Here is a 22,026-nt window from a genome sequence, read left to right as displayed (position 1 = left end):
CACCTTCTCGCAAAAGCCCTACCTACCCAGAATACACAAACCCTGTCTGGGACGGTGCGAACACCGCCCTTGACAGGAAACCCTTTGTCCAAGCGCTCCTCGCTGGAAGGACTCCCAGCAGCAGGAGGTCAGACTCGTGTCTGTGGTGGCAGCGTCCATTTTGTGGAGCTGAGGCTTTCGTTAACTTTAACCGGGGTTCACAGTTACGTACATGTCGTGTCCCTCTAGAAGGGCGGAATGCTAACCTCGTCGCCAGAATTGGTGAGGGGGCAGCATCCCGATTCGTATGACACCTTACTCGACATGTCTTGATAACGCGACACCGAAGTTACCGATGTGGTACGCGTTATCATGGACCAGCAATTGGGTCTTTGTTCCGCAAGCTGCAACCGGGCTCGGCTCGGGCCAGAACCTAGTTCACACGAGCCCACGCACTCTGCCTTCAGGATTGTCAAGGCCTGCCATAGGAGTGACTGATAGGAACTCGGGCGTCCATTGTATGGTTAGATATAGGGCTACTATACCTAAAGCAAAGGGTGGTTACACGGCTTTGCCCCAGCTGTCATGCAGCCAGTTGTGTCAAATTTAGGAGGCCAGCCAGGGGTGGCATAATACATGCTGCAGCCCCTGGCGGCCCTGGGTACACCTATGCCCTGCGTTACGGGGTCTGATAAGGTGGCCCAGTACCAATTGGTAAATGCACCTAGGGTACATGTCGTAATTTAGAAAGAGAACAGCCAGGCTGTGGGTCTGATTGGCAGGCCCACAGCCAGAGAAAGTCGTAAACCAGTGAAACAAAAGCAAAAAATCTGGGTGATCATGGGATTGCAGACCCTACTCTCCTACATGACCCCCCCCCAAACGTTGGGACAATAAGCTAACCTTGACCAGGTGAGTCTTCTTGTTCTAAGTGGAAATATCTGGAGAGCCCATCGGCATTTCCATGATCAGTGCCAGGTCTATGTTCCACTGTAAAGTCCATCCCCTGTAGGGAAATGGACCACCTAAGCAGTTTGGGGTTTTCACCCTTCATCTGATTTAGCCACAAGAGGGGCTTATGGTCGGTCTGAATCTTGAAGTGAGTGCCAAACAAGTATGGCCTCAGCTTCTTCAGGGCCCAAACCACAGCAAAGGCCTCCCTCTCAATAGCTGACCAATTCTTCTCTCTAGGGGTCAGCCTTCTGCTTATAAAAGCAATGGGCTGGTCTTGACCATCAAAATTCAGTTGAGAAAGAACAGCTCCCACACCCAACTCAGAAGCATCTGTTTGGACAATGAATGGTTTGGAGTAGTCTGGACTCTTAAGGATAGGCGCTGTGCACATGGCCTGCTTTAGGTCATCGAATGCTTTTTGACAGCTCGCTGTCCACTGAACCTTTTTTGGCATTTTCTTACTTGTCAGTTCATTTAATGGTGTCACAATGGAACCATAGTTCCTGACAAACTTTCGGTAGTAACCAGTCAGGCCCAAGAAAGCTCGAACCTGAGTCTGGGTGGTTGGAGGAGCCCAGTCCCTGATTGACTGTATTTTGCTCTCCAGTGGCTGAACCTGGCCTCCACCTACAAGGTGGCCCAGGTATACAACCTGTGTCTGCCCTATCTGGCACTTGGTGGCCTTGATAGGGAGGCCTGCTGCTTGCAGAGCCTCTAACGCTTTCCGCAGGTGGACCAGGTGATCCTCCCAGGTGGAGCTAAAGACAGCAATATCATCTAGATACGCCGCGCAGAAGTCATCCAGCCCAGTAAGGACTTGATTCACCAACCTTTGGAAGGTGGCAGGTGCATTTTTCAGACCAAAGGGCATCACCACGAACTGATAATGCCCACCAGGGGTAGAAAATGCGGTCTTAGGCTTGGCGTCCTCAGCTAACCTGATTTGCCAATACCCAGCTGTCAGGTCAAACGTACTTAGGTAGTTGGCCGAAGCCAATCTATCGATAAGCTCGTCTGCCCTTGGTATTGGGTGGGCGTCAGTCTTAGTGACTGCATTGAGACCCCTGTAGTCTACGCAGAACCTCATCTCTTTCTTACCGCCCGGGGTGTGAGGTTTCGGCACTAGAACTACGGGACTAGCCCAAGGGCTATCCGAGGGTTCAATGACTCCCAGCTCCAACATTTTCTGCACTTCACTCTTGATGCAGTCTCTAACGTGATCAGGCTGCCGGTAGATTTTACTCTTGACGGGCAAGCTGTCACCAGTGTCAACCTCATGGGTGCACCAATCGGTCTGACTGGGTGTTAGAGAGAACATATGTCTGAAAGACTGAAGAACCTGTTTACAGTCTTTCTGTTGATGTTCGGAGAGGCTGCCACAAAAGACAACACCATCTACCGATCCATCGTCAGGATTCTGAGTGAGCAGGTCGGGGAGAGGGTCACTCTCCTCCTCCTGTCCCTCATCTAGGGCCATGAGCAAACTCATGTCCTTCCTGTCGACATATGCCTTGAGCCTGTTGACATAAAGCACCCTGTGGGGGCTCCGGGGAGTTCCCAGGTCGACCAGGTAGGTGACCTCTCCCTTTTTCTCCAGAATGGTGTAGGGCCCGGACCATTTGTCCTTGAGTGCTGCTGGGGCCACTGGCTCCAACACCCACACCTTCTGTCCGGGCTGGTAAACAGTCAAGACAGCCTTTTGGTCATGCCAAGCTTTTTGGAGTTCTTGGCTGGCCTTAAGGTTTTCGGATGCCTTCTCCATGTATTCAGCCATCCGCGAGCGGAGGCCAAGCACATAGTCCACTATGTTGGTTGCAGGCTTTTTGAGAGGTCTCTCCCATCCTTCCTTCACCAAACACAGGGGTCCTCTTACAGGATGCCCGTACAAAAGTTCAAAAGGGCTGTAGCCAACCCCCTTCTGTGGGACTTCTCTGTAAGCGAATAAAAGGCAGGGGATCAGGACGTCCCATCTACGCCGAAGCTTTTCAGGTAGTCCATGAATCATCCCTTTTAGGGTCCTGTTGAATCTCTCAACAAGCCCATTGCATTGTGGATGATAGGGTGTAGTGAACTTGTAGTTGACACCACATTCCTTCCACATAGCAGTTAAGTAGCTCGACATAAAGTTTGCACCTCTGTCGGAGACGACCTCCTTAGGGAAGCCCACCCTGGAGAATACTCCAACTAGGGCTCTTGCCACAACAGGTGCTGTAGTGGTCCTAAGGGGAATAGCTTCAGGATACCTGGTGGCATGATCCATTACCACCAGTATAAACTTGTGCCCTGATGCTGTTGGTGGTTCCATGGGACCGACTATGTCAATCCCCACCCGTTCAAAGGGCACCCCCACCACAGGCATTGGTATAAGGGGGGCCTTTGTCGTGCCACCTGACTTACCACTGGCTTGGCAAGTGACACAGGAGCGGCAAAACTCCTTGGTATCTTCGTTCATATGAGGCCAGTGAAAGTGTGAGACAAGCCTGTCCCACGTCTTTGTCTGGCCTAAGTGACCTGCTAAGGGAATCTCATGGGCCAAGGTAAGGAGGAAACCTCGCTGAGACAAGGGTACAACCAGCCTCCTGGTCATGCCAGGCTTGGGGTCTCTTGACTCAGTGTACAGGAGTCCATCTTCCCAGTATACCTTGTGGGTACCTGTGGCGTTCCCAGCAGCCTCAGCAGCAGCCTGCTGTCTGAGGGGTTCAAGAGAAGGGCAGTCTAACTGGTCCTTCCCCAGGTCTTCCCTTGAGGGTCCCCCTGAACCCAAGAATTCAACTTGATCAAGTTCGAACTCTCTCGGCTCAGTTTCCCTCAATTCCTGTAGGTCAGCCTCCTCTGAGACTTGATCCACGACCTGGGGCAAGGGGGAAGGCGCAGCCTTAACCCTACCGCTCTTTTTCTTGGGAGGTGTCTGGTCCGTTGTTCCAGGATCCAGCACCTGTTCAGTGGGGCATTTCCTGACCTGTGACCTGGTCACAGCAAACACATGTGCTGGCAATCCTAACATTTCCATGTGAGTCTGGTGCTCCACTTCTGACCATTGTGATGACTCCAAATCATTGCCCAACAAACAATCCACTGGGAGGTCTGAACTAACTACAACCTTCTTTTGGCCAGTTACCCCTCCCCAGGAGAAAGCTACAATTGCCATACTGTGATTGGTAGTGACATTGCTTGCATTGGTCACCAGGAATTCTGTACCTGGCATGATCTGTCCAGGGTCCACAAAGTTAGGTGTCACCATGGTGACACTGGCACAAGTGTCCCTATAGGCCTGAGCCATTTTTCCATTTATGAAAGGTGTCTGTCTGTATTTGCCCAAAGTATTGGGACTTACGTCAGGGGATATATCCACATCCCCTGTACTGACAAGAACAGCCTGAGTGAGTGTACCAACTAAGTTGTCACGCCCCTCAGAACCCAGGGTTAACCCTACTAAACCCTTGGGAGGTGCACTACCACTGCTGGCTGTACTAGGGGGCACAGGTGCCTTAGGGGCTGCAGTGGCAGGAGTCTGCCCTCCTCCTTTCTTGGTGCACTCACTAAACCAGTGAGATTTACTTTTGCAGTACTGGCACCATCTTTTGGATTGGCCTTCTTTCTTCTTTTGGGGAGCCTGACCCCCACCCTCTTTGGGTTGTTGGGGACCTGTCGAAGACTTCTGGTCATTTTGTTCCCCCTTAGAATCTTTACCCTTCTGGTCTGCTTTCTTCTGACCACCTTGATTCTGGCCCTGGTTCTGTTTAACTCTTGTACGAACCCATCTGTCTGCCTTCTTTCCCAATTCTTGGGGAGAGGTCAGATCCGAGTCGACAAGATGCTGATGCAACAACTGGTTCTGACAATTGTTTAAAATTTGTTCTCTCATCATCAAATTATACAATCCTTGGTAATCAGTAACCTTACTGCCCAGCAACCAGCCCTCAAAAGCCTTAGGCACAATCGACAAAGTCAGACCAATCTTGAGACTGCGTTTTCTGGGTATCCCTGAACAGCACCCTGTACTGCTCAGTGGTTAGGCCAAACCCTTCAACCAGTGTATTCTTCAAGACGTGGTAATTATTAGCATCCTCTACCCTTGTGGTGAGGAGCTTGTCTCTTCCTTTACCTTCAAAGGAGAGCCACAAGATAGCTGCCCACTGACTCTGGGGAACTCCTTGCACAGTGCAGGCCCTCTCCAAAGCAGTAATCCATTTGTGGATGTCGTCCCCTTGTTTAAAGGGGGGCACTATCTTACCAAGGTGTTTTGTATCAAAACTCCTTTCCCTATTACTAGGTACAATGCTGCCACCAGTGGGGACTACCCCACTTAACTGTTGCTCTCTAGCAAAGGCAAGCCTTTCTTTGGCCAGGGCAAGTTCTTCCCTTTCAATCCTCAGATTAGCTGCCCTTTCCTTAGCTTCGTACACTCTCCGCTGAGGGGACGTCATCCCTCTTTGAGAAGAGTTGTGAGAGCCATTGGTTTGAAGGGATCTGCCAGAGTCTCTTGACAGAGATCTGGCTCGTCCATTCCCAATGTTAAGCTGACCTGATAGAGGCCCCAGGGGTCCCCCCGTACCACTGTCGTGTTTGCTTAAGTTGGACCTGCTTAGTCTACCGACTTCTACCTGTCCCTTATCTGCCTCATCCCCAGAGGGATCCTCATTCTCATCATCCTCTACATCTTCAGTCTCAGTTGAGAGGTGGATGAGGTCAGGATCGTCTCTGGTTCCCTCAAGGGGAGGCATGTCTCCTTCTGGATTAGAAGAGCTAAGAAGGGTCTCAGCTTTTCTGGCATCATAAGTCTCCAAGAGACCAATCAGAAAGGAAGTTGTGGGGTTAGACCCCTGCTTGATCTTCCTGGAGTGACACACTTGTCTTAACTCCTTGAAGCTCAGCACAGTATATCTTGAAGGGATGACCTGTGGAGGGTCAACTGACACAAGGGGAGACTCAGAGTTTCCTCCTTTGTCCGACATACTGTTTCTAGTGTGGTGTAAGTGATGCACCTACCTACACTATGTGTTTACCTACTGATCCCTTGCTAAGAGTTGCAGCCAAGGTGTGCTAGGCCTTGAGGAGCTGCAACAGCTGGTTCAGTAGAACTCAGAGTATTCTAAGCTTAGTTATATGTACTAACAGTACTTATGTGATCTTTCAACAAGATATTCTTAGGATACGTGTGGTAAAACAACAGCAAGCTCAAATCCCAACCGCTGCTCACCAATGTGAGAAGTTGGCCCGATATGCAGCGTTCGCTATTCTAGCGACCGCTATGTATCGTTCCAAACGACCCTTATGGTGATTGGTTGTAAGTCAACCTATAGACCAGCTATCCTAGTAGCGTGGATACGAGCAGTCTAAGGCTAAAGACTCGAGAGGGCGTGTTAAGCCAGCTGTTTACCACACATGTACCCCTTGAACACCAAGTGAAAGGACACCACACAAGTGTTATGAAAATAAACAGGATATTTATTAAGATTCACAACAGCCCTGTACTCTTTATGAGGACAGGGTACTAAGCACAAACCAAATCTCTTAGGAAAATACTTCAAGTGCACAATTAAAACAAGTGTCCGAGGACACGGAAAGTTTAGAGGTCTCGGGCGGACCCGATAAGGCAAGTCGGAAGCGAGGGACTCAGGACCCTAGAGTAAAGAGGCTATGCAGGCACCGAAATGCCGAGTTACCTAGCCACGAGGGCTGTGGCTGCACAAGTCTTACAGGCGTCGGGGTCTTCGCTGACGAGCCAGGAGCCGGAAGAAAAAGAGTTGCTGGCCGGCGACCAGTGATGAATAGTTCGTAGAGATCCAAGCCTGGATCAGAGATCGTTGACACCTGAAAGCAGAGGGGACCAAGTTCGTACTACTAGCCAGTAGTCAGAGGGTACCAGGAAGGCACCGGTTGGGCGTCACCTCGACTAGGTGAGTGGGCGACGCTAGGCTCTGCAGTCTCACGGACCAGGAGGCGTTGTCGGCGACCCTTAATGGAGGTGCGAGCTGTCCCACGAAGGATGATGCTGTCGGCGTCGCTGGGCCCAGGATTGGGGCAACAAGCCTTGGCAGATTTCAGGGCCACGTGGTGGGCCTAAAATGGCGTCTTGTGGGGACCAGGAGGGTCCGGGGTGCTTCTCTCAAAGATAGAAGCGAAGGCCAGTCTGGAGCAACCAGACCAGCAGCGTTGGTTGTCGAATGTCGTCACAGGAGGACACAAGCCAGCGGCTAGTGACCGGACAACGTGTTGAGCAGCGAGCAGAAGGGCCCCACGCAGATCGTGGAGATGCTGGGAGACTGCACTTCGGTGCTGGAGCGGCTCAGGGTCGGGGCTTCTCGGACCCCAGAGCACTCACCAGGGAATTACTTTGATGGTCGTGCCGGTTAAGAGCGTGCAGGTTTTGATGATGGCCGGTCCCTCGAGGTCTCGTCGCACCCACAGATCACAGCTGAGCTGATGACGTGGGTAGAGGTCAGAGGTGCCAGGGAAGCCGGTTCTCGTCGAGCTGGGTCGTCGGATTCCTTGAGGACGGACTTGCAGCAAACCGCAGAGTTCTTAGATGGTGCCCGCTGATGCAGGGTGACTACTCCTTAGTCACAAGGGAGAAATCTTGAGAAGAGTCTCGAAGGTCCTTTCGTAGAAAGTAGTTCTTGATTCAAAGATGATCTAATTTGGAAGGGTCCCCGCTCCGGCCTTTATCCTAAAGAAAGGGGTGGGTACATGACTAGGTCCTGCCCTAAGGGTGGGACCAGGAAGGGGGGTAGTTACACCCCTCTCCCCTGCCGGACTTTCCCCAGGCCAGGGCTGGCGCCCCTGGAACTGGTTCTGACCGGCAGATGCGTAGTGAGCACCGGGGTGCCACTCCGCAGTCACCTTCTCGCAAAAGCCCTACCTACCCAGAATACACAAACCCTGTCTGGGACGGTGCGAACACCGCCCTTGACAGGAAACCCTTTGTCCAAGCGCTCCTCGCTGGAAGGACTCCCAGCAGCAGGAGGTCAGACTCGTGTCTGTGGTGGCAGCGTCCATTTTGTGGAGCTGAGGCTTTAGTTAACTTTAACCGGGGTTCACAGTTACGTACATGTCGTGTCCCTCTAGAAGGGCGGAATGCTAACGTCGTCGCCAGAATTGGTGAGGGGGCAGCATCCCGATTCGTATGACACCTTACTCGACATGTCTTGATAACGCGACACCGAAGTTACCGATGTGGTACGCGTTATCATGGACCAGCAATTGGGTCTTTGTTCCGCAAGCTGCAACCGGGCTCGGCTCGGGCCAGAACCTAGTTCACACGAGCCCACGCACTCTGCCTTCAGGATTGTCAAGGCCTGCCATAGGAGTGACTGATAGGAACTCGGGCGTCCATTGTATGGTTAGATATAGGGCTACTATACCTAAAGCAAAGGGTGGTTACACGGCTTTGCCCCAGCTGTCATGCAGCCAGTTGTGTCAAATTTAGGAGGCCAGCCAGGGGTGGCATAATACATGCTGCAGCCCCTGGCGGCCCTGGGTACACCTATGCCCTGCGTTACGGGGTCTGATAAGGTGGCCCAGTACCAATTGGTAAATGCACCTAGGGTACATGTCGTAATTTAGAAAGAGAACAGCCAGGCTGTGGGTCTGATTGGCAGGCCCACAGCCAGAGAAAGTCGTAAACCAGTGAAACAAAAGCAAAAAATCTGGGTGATCATGGGATTGCAGACCCTACTCTCCTACAACATGGTCCTGCAATTATTCAAATGCCAGCCCAGGAAACTAGCTCCCCTCGTCTTCTTATTGTTGAGGAGAACAAATCACGCACACAGAGTACAGCTATAGAATCTGGTTGTGAGAGCGATACAAACCTAGCAAGCTGTCGCAAGTTGGTGCCCATAAATAAAAGTCAACTCCTACAATCCTTAAACACCAACCATAAGGAATTGCCCCTTTTAGCATTTACTATACCTGCACTGTCAAGAAAGCCCTCCGAAGAAAAACCAAAGCAAGAGCAGCCAGTAATTGCCAATGAGCCCCATGAGTCCCTAAGCAGCCCCCAGAACACCAAACTGCTGCTCATTCCAGAATTTACTTTGAGGGGCCCTCATGACATCCTCAACCGGGGGAATATACCAAAACTTTTCAAATCACTGCCAGACCTAAATCATCTACAATCAAGAGATATAATCGCTATCGAATTTATGCCATCTACTGGATCTAACACGGGCGAAGCCATGCAAGTAACACTGGTAACACCGGCAACCCAGGATTTGGTCTTGACGAAAATTGACCAATTTAGAAACTGGGGTATAACAATAACAAAACCAAGTGCCCCTCGTTACCCCTCAATATTGGAAAACAACCAGGCATGCACTTCTAGCTCCTCCTCAGCCCCCTACTCGGTATTGAGGTCCGCAAGAGGCAGCTCACCAACTGGAACCCCTGAGCCCGCAATTGAGCAACAAAATCTTGGTGAAGCAGACTGGTTATGGCTGCCGGGGATCCCATCCAGAAACCAGACCGATTGAACCACCACTAACCACAGTCTGACTATATGTTCTTGGAACATCAACGCATTTGGCCAGGAAAAACAATCCCCAGCCATCTTGGACTTTTTAAAAGAACACAACATCCTCCTTTTACAGGAGACATGGGCAGGAGAAAGTATACCAATAGTGGGCTTTCTGGAGTTTGACACCTGCCACCAGGCGGTCCAAGTTCGGCAGACCAAGTGGCGGTCTCTCGATCTATGTATCAGCCAAATTATCCAAATGCATCACACAGATTAAATTTGAGGAGGATTGGCTCTCTGGAATAACTCTGGGAAGTTCGCTCACGAACCTTCAGCTGCTCATCCTCAACGCCTAGATCTCCCCCTGCACCGCTAAGAAAAAATCTAAAATGGACAGCCTGATCATCACCATTTGCGACCTAATCGGCAAGTATGGCAGTACACCAAGTATCATTTCAGGTGACTTCAACACTAATCTCTACTGCAATCTTGTCGACGACACAGGAACGGACCCCCCAAGAATTCCTCCACATTTAGCTTCCCAATGAATTCCTGTTGGGAACAAATCGTCAACATTGGGTGAATATGTGGTAATGCAGTTCAACAGCCTAGGATTTACCTTATTGAATGGACGCTTTTCCTCTGACATCCCGCCCGCATGGACACGATCAGATGGCAGATCCCTCTCGTTCTTGGACTTTACCCTAGGGAGCAGAGAAATACTTCCCTGGATCAAGAGCTATCAAATTGCCCCACAAGGAGAGAGGGATCACCGGGCATAAATAATAACACTTTCCACTGGCTACCCACATCATCAAGAACTGGCCCACACCCATTCAGGCAGTCACACAGAGGACTTAAAGCGGATAAAGTGGTCAGATTCAACGGCCCTATCCCTGACGGAAAAATGCAGAACCTTATTACATCATTCTCAAGAGCCAAATACTCATGTTGTTAGTGGCTGGTCCTCTCTTACAAATCTCCTTCTCAACGAACTTCCTACAAGGAGGCGCCCGAGAAACCAATCCTCTCAATTTTACATCTCAAAAGCCACAAGGAAATTAAGAACCGAGAGGAACCAAGCACTCCGTCAACCAACAAAGTTCCCTAGTAATAAAATCTATTTCAATAACTACAAGCAAGCTCAAGCAGCCTTTAGAATCGCCACACAAAATGAAAAACTAGCGGCCTCGGATCAATTCTGGCTGAAGCTTATCCATGAAAGTAAAAATCCTATCCCGAAGCAATTCTGGTCTCTTGTAAATAGGAGTAACCAAAGTGCAAGTGGATACAGTAGTGCAAACATTAGCGAAGTAGTCTGGAGTACGTTTCTATCTCTTCACATCAGAGACGCCCACAAAAACGAAGCTTGCACCGATTCCGCCAGCCCTGTCACCCCCTTGAGCCTTCTTTCAGGACTGGAGAGCTCGAGGCGGGCTCGGCCTGTAAACACTCCACCTGAAGATTTGACACACAAGGAGTCAATGAAATGGAGTGATACCTCACCAGAACCAACGGTGTCACCGGATGCCTTAAAAAAAAAGATCTCAAGCTTCATAAGGAAAGCCAGAGCCGAAGGAGCCCCAGGCCCGAACGGCCTCCCTCAAGCTATGTTCAAATCTGACGTCAACCTATGGTCAGAATACCTGACTCTTTATTTCTTTACTGCAGTCTAAACAACACGGTCCCAGAATCATGGCGAGGTGCAGTCATCCACCCAATCTACAAAGGACGGAAGAGAAATGAGCCAAAAAATTATCAAATGGTAGCACTTCTCGACGTGGAGTCTAAGTACTTTACCAAAATCTACTAGAAGAGCTACAGGCTTGGGCCGAAACAACCGCGTGCCTTCCTTTTAACCAGACGGGCTTTGGGTCCAACACCGGTACCACAACCAATTTGCTAACGCTAACCGTCTTGATGGACAAAGCGACATGCCAACATATCCAGCTGCACTGCTGCTTTTTGGACTTCAAAGCAGCCTTCGATCGTGTGCCCAGGGGTTTTCTATGGCAGAAACTAAAAATTGCGGGGCATACCACAGCCTCTTCTTCAGGCAATAATTCAACTCCACATGGAAAGTGGAAAAGAATCAAGCAGGGCGAAGGCTGCCATGTTTCCAGGAAGATCTGAACTGAAACTGGCGTCAAACAAGGTTGTGTATTGGCCCCACTCCTTTTCAATTTGTTTATATCTGACCTCTCTCCAGCTCTCGACAGTCTAAACTGCCATCCTCCTCAACTTGACGGGACTCTCATCACCAACTTGATTTATGCCGATGATCTGGTGCTGCTAAGTCACACAAAAGTGGGTCTCCAGAGGTTACTGGATGAATTGCTACCCTACGCGACAAGAAACCATCTAGAGCTTAACTTGTCAAAAACCAAAACTATTTCTTTTGGGAAGCAAAAAAGGTCAACAGAAAGGTGGTACTTCAACAAAATTAAGCTAGAGTCAACCCCCAGTTATAAATACCTTGGCATCTTTCTGGATACAAGAGGCTCCTTTATCAAGCACAAAGAAGCATTACAAATTAAAGGTCTGTCGTTGGAGGTGGCCGCTGCAAAATTGTCAAAACAGCTACTAGGTCCTAACCTAACCCCCATGCTGAAAGTAATGAAAGCCAAAGTAATCAACTCCCTGACGTACGGCCACAAGATCACCAAGGGCACAACCAGTATATTATTAAACAAACTAACAACAAAAATCTTTAAAAGAGCCTTTTGGTTGCCAAAATCTGCCTCGCCAGCTCAAGTGAGACTTGAATTGGGACTCCAAGATCACAATGGAGTGGAGGCAGATGCATTCATTAAACTGAGTCATAGACTGCGCCACGCCCGGGAGGGTTCGTTGGAGGCTCGGCTCTGGCAGGAAATACAGAAATATTAGACCAGCCACAAGCATCGGCAACTCCTGGATTACAGCCTACAGTTACTAGGTGCAAATGAGCTCTGGGATACAAATCCATCTATCCCGGTGCTAAAGTCCGCCATCAAAAAAACTGTTAGATTGTGGTCCTTTCATTCGGACAGGGCGCTACTCTCAAAGAGGAGACACGCCTGGGCTGTAATCGCCAATTTTAAAGTGGGTGTTCAGCCGCTCTACTTATCACGCACATACGCACTTTATTGGAAACACAAGTTTATGGCCTTGAGGATGGGAGAATGGGCATTTTTGAAGAACCTTCCGGAATGCAGATTGTGTGGCACCATTCAGAAACAATGGAACATATAGTCTGCGCATGCCCGGCACTGCTCACAGCCAGACGGTCACTGTTGCGAGGCCAATGTTATGTTGGGCGTACAATCTTGTCGCCAAGCAATAATGGCCGCTCTCAACCCGGACAATACCTAGTTAAACATTGGACTTTTGAAATTTGTCCACAAAGCGTTAAAACTCTTTGAAGCCACACTTCCATCCAAATTCTCCCCACCATAGTAGAGTGGCCGATTTAACAGACCCAACATCCAAATTAGAAACTATAAGAAATCCAGAGTTATGTACTGTGTTAGAACATTATCAGATCTTATTGGCCCCCTGAATTTTAAGTCATTTTAAATCAATTGTTTTAATCTCTTATTACAGTCATCTCTATTACTCAATTTTTGTCATGTTTTAAATCGTAAATGTTTTTTTAAAACCAATCAATAAAGATTATTATTATCATACTTATGATGTCTACAGGAATAGTATAAATACATATCACTAGAGATTCAGCCCTCTGAGGGGTACCACACTGTATTTGCGAGATCAGTATTTGTAGTTGCCTATAGACACAGCTTCTGATGGAGTTGTCTCTCACGGACCACTTCTCAGGGGTAATGTTGGTATACGCACGTTTCAGTGGCAACACCACCTTCCTCAGGACCAAGATGTAATTAAAGAATCTCAAACTCATAAAGGTTGTCTGCAACAATAAAGCCTGTTTCTTGAAGAAACCGTCTTTTAGCATAAGTGCCAATAAACACCTGAAAACTGGCACTCAATCTCTATTTATCACGTGTAGTTGGACTGTAGTTCAATCCTTATTATTAGGCACGTCTCCTATCTCGCCCATGATTTACAGCAATTTCAAATCCGCAATTTCAGTTATCAATTGTAATGTGTTCTTTAAAAATGTTGCTTCCCCACTCTGATGGTTTCCTAGGGTGAGTGAGTATGCCGGGCATCTGTACGGGGCAGCAGGTAAAATACGTAAGTATGCTTGTGTACTCTGATTAGATCCTTGCAAAAATGTCAGATCTCTAGACCCAAAGAAAGCTATTAATCAAGGTCGATATTTCATATCACATTCTGCTTCAACTGAGTTTTTATTTGGATTGTATCAATAGATGGCTTCAATGAAGATGTTCCAGATACAGTTCCATACTGGATTTGTGCCCCGAAATGCAACAACTGTGAAATTTGCTAAGTATGTTAATTCATTTAATCTATTTCTTGTTTCTATGTATTCACTCTAAAAGTCTGAAGAGCGGTTTATGAATTCACTGGAGAATTTAAAATAAGTGACAACTATGGTAATCTATATTTTGTAACAATGTTTATAAAGATATCTGTTAATAAAACCTTACCCATTCTCACAGCACAATAGCCCCCCTCTGTTTTAAATCTCATTCCACAAAGTTTGCATTTGACAGTTAAAAGAGAAAATTGTAAAACTTTGAATCATTTCTAGCTCCCAGTCTTTTCTACCTACACAAGTCAGGTGTTAATACAATTAACCTGTTTAAATTTGTTTGTCTCAGCGATGGAGGAAAGGCTTGTTAAGGACTTTAGTAACTGTAGCACCTTCTACCCTGACCTCTCCAATGTCCACCTGGAGAATAAATACTCCTGGTGACAATCGTTGAATACTGGGCCTGTAGTGGGTGAGTGCCAAAGGGAAGCCCCCTCTATTCATCCTTGCCTTTCCCTGATATTGCCCAATGACATTTAGTAAAATGTGTAAACTGTGCCTGGCCACACATGCTTACTGTGACTTTAAATAGCAATTTCTTCTTTTTGCAACCTTGGACATTGAAGCAAGAGGTACTACTGATGTGTGCCAGGTGTGCAGCCTGTAGCATCATTTTAAGCTCTCTCTCTCTCAACTTATTGTACATATTCTTTGCTGTTGTTGAGAAAATCTTAGTGTTTTCAAGTTTTATTATGATGTCACAAATGATTTCTTAGAGTGTTTTAAACTTTAAAGAGAATCTTTCTACTTAATTATTCTCTCTGTATATTATTGTTACAGGTAGTTGTCATAATTGTTCATAGATTGTGTGGAGGAAGGGACACCAAAAGCAGAAACTCGTGTTGAAGGAGAAAGATGTAGGTTTCTCATTTTTCCAATATGTTCTAGGTTTAAGCGAAGGTGTTCAGAGGAGGTAGAACATTTTCTCAAACTATAAAAGGGAGCAGCGCAGAAGATTATAGAATGCTAACTTTAGGCAGCTGTTCAGTGACATGGTCAGAAAAAATTGAAGAAAATCTCATGGTTAATAAAGTAGAATCTGTCAAAGCATTTATTACATGTAAGTGATCACAGGGAGATACAGTGTGATAGTTCCCCTGCCCCTGGGAAAAAAGCCTAAGAAAAATAGAAGTATCACTTATTACCTTAAATGGGCAATAAAAACAAGAAAACAGAATTGAAGTACATGGAACAGTGGTACAAATGTTGTTCCATTTCAGCAAACCTCTCTTTTTTTCTGTTACTTGTTTTTTCTGCTCTAGACCTAAATTATTTTATCCTCCCTTAAACGCAACAAGAAACTGTGATAGATGGTTTCAACAGTAGGTACTCAAATCTGTTTTTATGTAAGTTCTCATGAGCAAGGCAGATGATTTTCAATTTATAGGCAGTTAAACTTGGGATATTAACGCAGATGAGAGGTGGTCAATTCTTTGTAAGCAGAGACGCATGCCAGCATCACAGTTTTTAGCTGTTAAGAGTGCGTAGGGGCTACCACTGTAAATTCCATTGCAGTAGTCAATGCAGTGAGGGCAACAGCGAAAACTAGGGTATTTCGGTGATGGGTCAGAAGATGTGTGAAGGTTACTAGGGGTGGTATAACAAGCTGTTGAAAAAGTTGTCTCTTTGTAAGATAAATGAAATCTGAGCCAAGTATAAATCCATTTTCAAGCTAAGTTTGAGGTTATTTGCCAGCATACCCTGGAGTAGGATCTGACAGATGGTATACAACACCAACCAATTGGCATCACTACAATGCATGTATACAGTTTGACAACCTCATTATCGGCATTTAGAAATGTAGGCAGCATCCAGAGAGGAACGGACACATGGGAAAGGAACCCAATAGGAAAGAAATACATATTGTTTGGAACAACTTTAAGTGTATTACCTATCCACTGCTCATTCAAACCCTTTTGATGCCAAACAATATTGAGTTATATGTAAACCTTCATGAATGGGGACATGCAAAAACTGCCAAAAGCTCAAGTTGCCTGGTGTCCGCTAACCAAATTTTACCAAAAGGAATCTTGTACGACAATTGATGAAGCTATTTCTTTTTAGTTTGAATCTAATTTTAATTACCTTTTATGTTACATTATGTGTCCAATTAGCTCCTGTTGTAGGAAAAAATATGGTAAGGGTGACTTGATAGATGATTAGTGATCTAGTGCACAATATTAAGTTATGATATATGCATATAGCGCTTGAAATTATAGCTTTAGTTGCTGAATGTTTTTAATCCCAAATTTATCCCTGCTTCATAACTGCCATGCTTGCAGCAAAGTGCGAAACAATTAGGCACTGCTCTGAGGATTTTCACTATTGCACTCGTTAAAATTGAACAACTTTCTGCAAATTTCTCTTCCCTTGCATTGTCCTGTTTCTTCTCTTTGTGTGTTCATGTCTCCGACTTGTTCCCTGTAACGCTGCTGAATATGAGAAAAGGATCTGAAAGAGACACGTTAGTGATAGATTCCTTACCTTAGAATATGCCCAGGCGTCCGACTGAATCCGGAAATTTTTGCGTAGCAGTACCCTTGTGCGTCGGTAGGCGTCATCTGCGGCTCCACGTCAGTCGTCGGCGCTGTGATGATGTCGTCTGAGTACTTAGACGCCGCCTCCGCGTGCTGACGTCAGTTCTTCTTTTTTCCGCGCCAACAAGCGCAGATCTGTAAAAAGCAGTACTTTAGTCACTTTTTGACTAGTCTTTTTGATCCATTTTGATCTTGTTCTTGAGTCTTGCGACTCCGGACGGTGCCGATAGGGATGCCAGGTTTCAAGCCTTGTGAGGATTGCGACCGACTGATGTCAGTTACGACCATCACCGTAGGTGTCTCCACTGTCTCGGCGTCGACCACGACGACAAGGCCTGCCCCGACTGCCGGGCCCTGACTTCGAAAGCTAAGCGGGAGCGGTCCCGCAAGCGACTCAAACACCGGCAGTCGGCCCCGCGCCGCGAGAGGTCCCGGTCACACAGAAGGTCGAGGGACAGCTCACGGGGTCGGAGCCATCACAGCTCCGAGAGTCGACATCACTCCTCCAGGTCGAAGTCGTCGTCAGGTACAAGCGAAGAGACGTCATCGCTCTTCTGACTCCCCCCGACGCTCGCGCGACGCGGCCGAGGGTTCGGGTGGCACCGCCCACGCGGCTCCGTCGGAGTCGCTGGCGTCGCGGCCTGCTCTACACCCTCCGGTCCCTGGGCAGGACGCGACGCCGGGGGAGATCGAGCGTTTCCTCATGGCCATGAGGTCCCTCTCTTCCCCGACGGGTTCCCCGGCGCCTTCGGGCCCAGCGGACCAGTCTGGTGCCCCTAGCGGGTCGAGGGCTTCGGCCCCGACGCCGTCGGGTGCTTCGGCCCGACGCCGCCAGCGCCTTCGGGTCCGGCGCCGCAGGGCCCCACTGGATCCGCTTCGGGATCCGGGTCGTCGCCGGTTGACCTAACGACCTCACCGGCGCCGGTCCCTCAGGTGTCACCTCCGGCGCCGACCTCGGGCGGCGCCGTCCCTGATGCCTCCCTAGCTCCCGTTCCGGCGTCGGAACGGCACCGCTGGGCGCCGCTTTCGACGCCGCTTGGGGAGTTTAGCTTCTATGAACCTGCCCCATCGTTTGACAACCCTGATTATCAGGGGATGGGTGAAGAGGAGTATTGGGAGGGGTCTGAGGACCCTCTGACCCGAGAGTGTCAGTCTCAAGAGGACTGGACAGGTGGACTTGGGGATGCCAGTGGTCTGGACACATCACCAGACACAGGCTTTGTCTCGCCTCCTACCATGGCTACGGAGGAGGGGGCAACCTACAGTGTGGTGTTGATGAGGGCGGCCAAGGCCCTGGGCCTTGAGCTCCCCGTCGCGGCCGTGAGGACTAACCTCCTCACTGAGGTCCTTAAACCGCAGTCAAGCTCGGCCGAGCCTCTGCTGCCGTTTAATGAGGCCTTGACCGACGTTCTTTTGGGCACTTTGTCCAGGCCCGCTACGGGTTCGCCCGTAGATAGGAACGTGGCCAGACGCCACTGCCCGGCCCCGGGCGACCCATGTTTCCTGTCCACCCACCCCACCCCTGAGAGCCTGGTCATCCAGGCGTCCAACTCCCAGAGCGCGTTCCCGTCGGCTCCACCGGTCAGGGAATCCAAGAGCTATGAGCAGTACGGCAAGAAGGTATTCTCATCCTTTAGTCTGGGACTGCGGTCTTCCAACACCGCATGCCTCTTGGGCCGCTACACCCATTCTCTGTGGGACATGGTCGCGGAATTGCTGCCAGAGTGTCCGTTGAAAGTACGGGCCAAACTCGGCCAAGCCCTTGTGGAAGGCCGGCATGCAGCAAAATATTCTATTCGGTGTGGGCTGGATACCACCGACTCACTAGGCAGAGCGATGGCAACGACGGTGGCGATTCGTCGCCACGCCTGGTTGAGGTCTGCCAACTTTTCGGCTGATGTCCAAAACACACTTATGGACATGCCGTTTGATGGCCGTCGCCTTTTTGGCGACAAGGCAGACCATGCTCTTGAGCGCTTTAAGGACTCCAGGGCTACGGTGAAGTCCTTGGGCCTCTCAGCCCCGCGCCAGCAAACGGGTGCCTTTCGCGGCCAAGGAAGGGGCGCCCCCACACATGCTGCCAGCCACGCACCGCAGACTAACATCCATCGCGGTGGCGGCCGTGGAAATCGCCGTGGAGGCGGTCGGGGACAACGGCGAGGCCAGTCCACACACTCCCCCGCAGCATCCGCCTCAAATCCCTCCTAGTCCGTGCTTTTCGGCCCATGTGACGCCAGTGGGGGGCAGGGTTCGCCATCACCACTCCCACTGGCGCACTGTCACATCGGACAGGTGGGTGCTGCAAATCGTCCGAAGGGGCTACTCCCTCCCCTTCTAGACGACCCCTCAAGCCATGCCACCGCAACACCGCCGCATATCGGGGGATCATTTGCGGCTTCTGCAGGAGGAGGTTTCGGCCCTCTTGGCCAAGGGGGCCATCAAGTGCGTTCCTGGGCCAGAAGTAGGGTGTGGTTGCTACTCCCACTACTTTCTGGTACCCAAGAAAGGCAAAGGGGGCCTACGACCTATCTTGGACCTACGGAACGTCAACGGCTTCCTCCGGAAGGAGAAGTTCAAAATGCTGACTCTGGCTCAGGTGTTAGCTGCCCTGGATCCAGGAGACTGGATGGTAGCGTTGGACTTGCGGACGCTTATTTCCACATCCCCATCCTGCCGGCCCACCGGCGCTACCTGCGGTTCACGTTAGGCCGTGAGCACTTTCAGTTTACCGTGCTCCCCTTCGGCCTTACTAGCGCCCCACGGGTGTTTACGAAAGTGATGGCTGTGGTCGCAGCTCATCTGCGCAGGTTAGGGGTTTCAGTCTTGCCCTACCTCAACGACTGGTTGTTGAAGGCGGGCTCGCCCCAGACAGTCGTCAGCCACCTCCAGACGACGGCAGACCTCTTTCACCAGCTGGGGTTCTCCATCAATGTGCCGAAGTCACACCTGTGTCCCTCTCAGAAGCTCCTTTTCATCTGAGCGGTTCTCGACTCGGCGCAGTTTCGGGTTTACCCACCCGAACAGCGGGTTCGGGATATACAGGCTCTGATTCCACTCTTTCAGCCTTTATCCTGAGTTTCGGTCAGGTTGACGCTGCGGCTTCTGGGGCTGATGGCTTCCTGCATCCTTCTGGTGCATCACGCCCGTTGGCGGATGCGGGCTCTGCAGTGGGACCTGAAGTTTCAGTGGGCCCATCATCAGGGCAACCTGTCCGACCATGTCCTGATCTCGGAGGGCACCTCGAGACTGCTGCAGTGGTGGGTCACGGACCGCGATTGGGTCAGGGGCAGATCCCTCTCCCTTCCCCAACCGGAGCATGTAGTTGTGACGGACGCGTCCCTCCAGGGCTGGGGAGGCCACATGGGAGAGGCGGAGATCAGAGGCCTCTGGTCTCCGGCGGAGTCCCGGCTCCATCTCAACCTTTTGGAGCTACGGGTGATTCGTCTAGCACTGAAGGCATTCCTCCCCTCTGTCCGGGGGAATGTAGTGTAGGTGTTCACGGACAACACCACAGCTATGTGGTACTGCAACAAACAGGGCGGGGTGGGGTCGTGGACCCTCTGCCAGGAGGCTCTGCGCCTCTGGCAATGGCTGGAACATCAGGGCGTGACCCTGGTGGTTCAACACCTGGCAGGTTCTCTGAACACCAGGGCAGACGAACTCAGCCGCCGGTGCATGATGGATCACGAATGGCGTCTGAACTCGGACGTGGCGCAAGGTCTCTTTCTGCAGTGGGGAGAGCCTTGGTTAGATCAATTCGCCACCGAAGAGTACGCACAATGTCATCAGTTCTGCGCGTTGGAATTTCCAAGGCGGCGCTCACTCGGAGACGCTTTTCGTCGCGAGTGGAGTTGCGGTCTGTTGTACGCCTTTCCGCCTATACCACGTCTGCCCAGAGTGCTGAAGAAGATCAAGCGCAACCGGGCACAAGTCATCCTTGTGGCTCCGGACTGGGCACGAAGGTACTGGTATCCCGAGCTACTCAGTATGTCAGTCGATCCCCAGGTCCGTCTGCCTCTTCAGGAGGACCTTCTGTCGCAGCAGCAGGGGATTGTCCTCCACCCGAACCTGTCCAGTCTCCACCTCCATGCTTGGAGATTGAGCGGCGGCAGTTGAGGCCATTTGACTTGCCTCCTGAAGTCTGTAACATCATTCTGGCAGCCAGGCGTCCCTCCACAAAGTCGGTATACGCCTGCAGGTTGAAAAGATTTGTGGCATGGTGCACAGCAAAGGCTGTGGATCCTCTCTCTGCCCCTCTTTCTGAGGTTCTTCTCTTTCTTCTTTCTCTTGTCCAGCAGGGCTCTGCTCTGGGCACTATCAAGGGCTACCTTTCTGCCCTTTCAGCCTTTCTAAGGCTGCTCATCAACCTTCTTTGTTCAAGTCCCCTATTGTTAATCGATTCCTAAAAGGCATCACACATACGTTTCCACCTGTTCCCTTCATGATGCCTCAGTGGGACTTAAATCTGGTTCCTACTTTTCTGATGTGCGCTCCCTTTGAGACACTTCACAACTGTCCTATCCACCTTCTAACTCTGAAGACTGCTTTCCTGGTTGCCATCACCTCTGCCAGGAGAGTGAGTGAGCTCCAGGCTCTATCTTCTAAACCTCCTTTCCTTTCTGTCCATCCGGTTGTGTTGCGGACAAAACCCTCTTTCCTGCCCAAGTTAGTCACAGCCTTCCACATCAGGCAGTCATCACCTTGCCCACCTTCTTTTCGCCTCCACATCCCTCAAAGGTGGAAGAGCGGCTCCACCGTCTGGACCCAAAACGTGCGCTTTCATTCTATTTGGATCGCACACGCCAGTTCCGGGTGGATGACCAACTCTGTGTTGGTTACGTGGGCGCTAAGAAGGGACGGGCGGTGCACAAACGGACCATCTCTCGGTGGATCGTGTTGTGCATCCAAGCGTGCTACTCCTTGGCAAAAAAGGAACCTCCTGCTGGACTGAGGGCCCATTCCACTCAGGCCACGGCGACTACTACTGCCCTGGGCCGAGGAGTCCCCTTGCAGGACATATGTCAGGCAGCTACGTGGGCCTCGCTGCACATGTTCGCGAGACACTACTGCCTGGACAGCCAAGTCTGGGGGGATGGCTTCTTTGGCTGTTCCGTCCTCCAGGACTTTCTGGTGTGATCATTGGTTCGCAGACCCACCAACGGGGTTGGTATTGCTGGGGTATCTATTCTAAGGCAAGGAATCTATCACTAACGTGTCTCTTTCAGATGCACAAGTTACTACTTGCGTAACGATATATCTGTAAGAGACATTACTTACCGACCCACCCATCCTCCCCGTTCTGCGAACCGATATCTAAGGTTAAGGTCATCCCCTTTCAGGGCCCTAGTTTCAATGGCACCAGTGTTGGTTTTTATCATAGCTCTGCGTTTCTGGCGCGGAAAAGCTGTGTCTAAGAACTGACGTCAGCACGCGGAGGCGGCGTCTAAGTACTCGGACGACGTCATCACGACGCCGACGACGGACGCTGAGCCGCAGACGACGCCTACCGACGCTCAAGGGTACTGCTACGCAAAAATTTCCGGATCCAATCTGATGCCTGGGGATATTCTAAGGTAAGGAATCTATCACTAACTAATGTCTCTTACAGATATGTCGTTACACAAGTAGTAACTTGTACAACA

General features: G+C 50.1%; 1 protein-coding gene across 4 annotated transcripts in view; it reads left to right on the top strand.

Moving 5' to 3' along the window:
- GAK (cyclin G associated kinase) overlaps positions 1–22,026 on the top strand; it is a 1,908,861-nt gene that overhangs the window by 1,253,900 nt on the left and 632,935 nt on the right. For all 4 annotated transcript variants that reach the window (XM_086961822.1, XM_086961820.1, XM_086961821.1 and 1 more), the window contains exon 18: positions 13,723–13,802. In XM_086961822.1, the coding sequence (XP_086817948.1) occupies positions 13,723–13,802 (80 nt within the window). The remainder of the gene's footprint in view (positions 1–13,722; positions 13,803–22,026) is intronic.

The sequence above is a fragment of the Lissotriton vulgaris genome, chromosome 3_1, assembly GCF_964263255.1.
Source record: "Lissotriton vulgaris chromosome 3_1, aLisVul1.2, whole genome shotgun sequence".
NCBI classification, from domain to species: domain Eukaryota; kingdom Metazoa; phylum Chordata; class Amphibia; order Caudata; family Salamandridae; genus Lissotriton; species Lissotriton vulgaris.
This window is presented reverse-complemented; position numbering and strand designations above follow the sequence as displayed.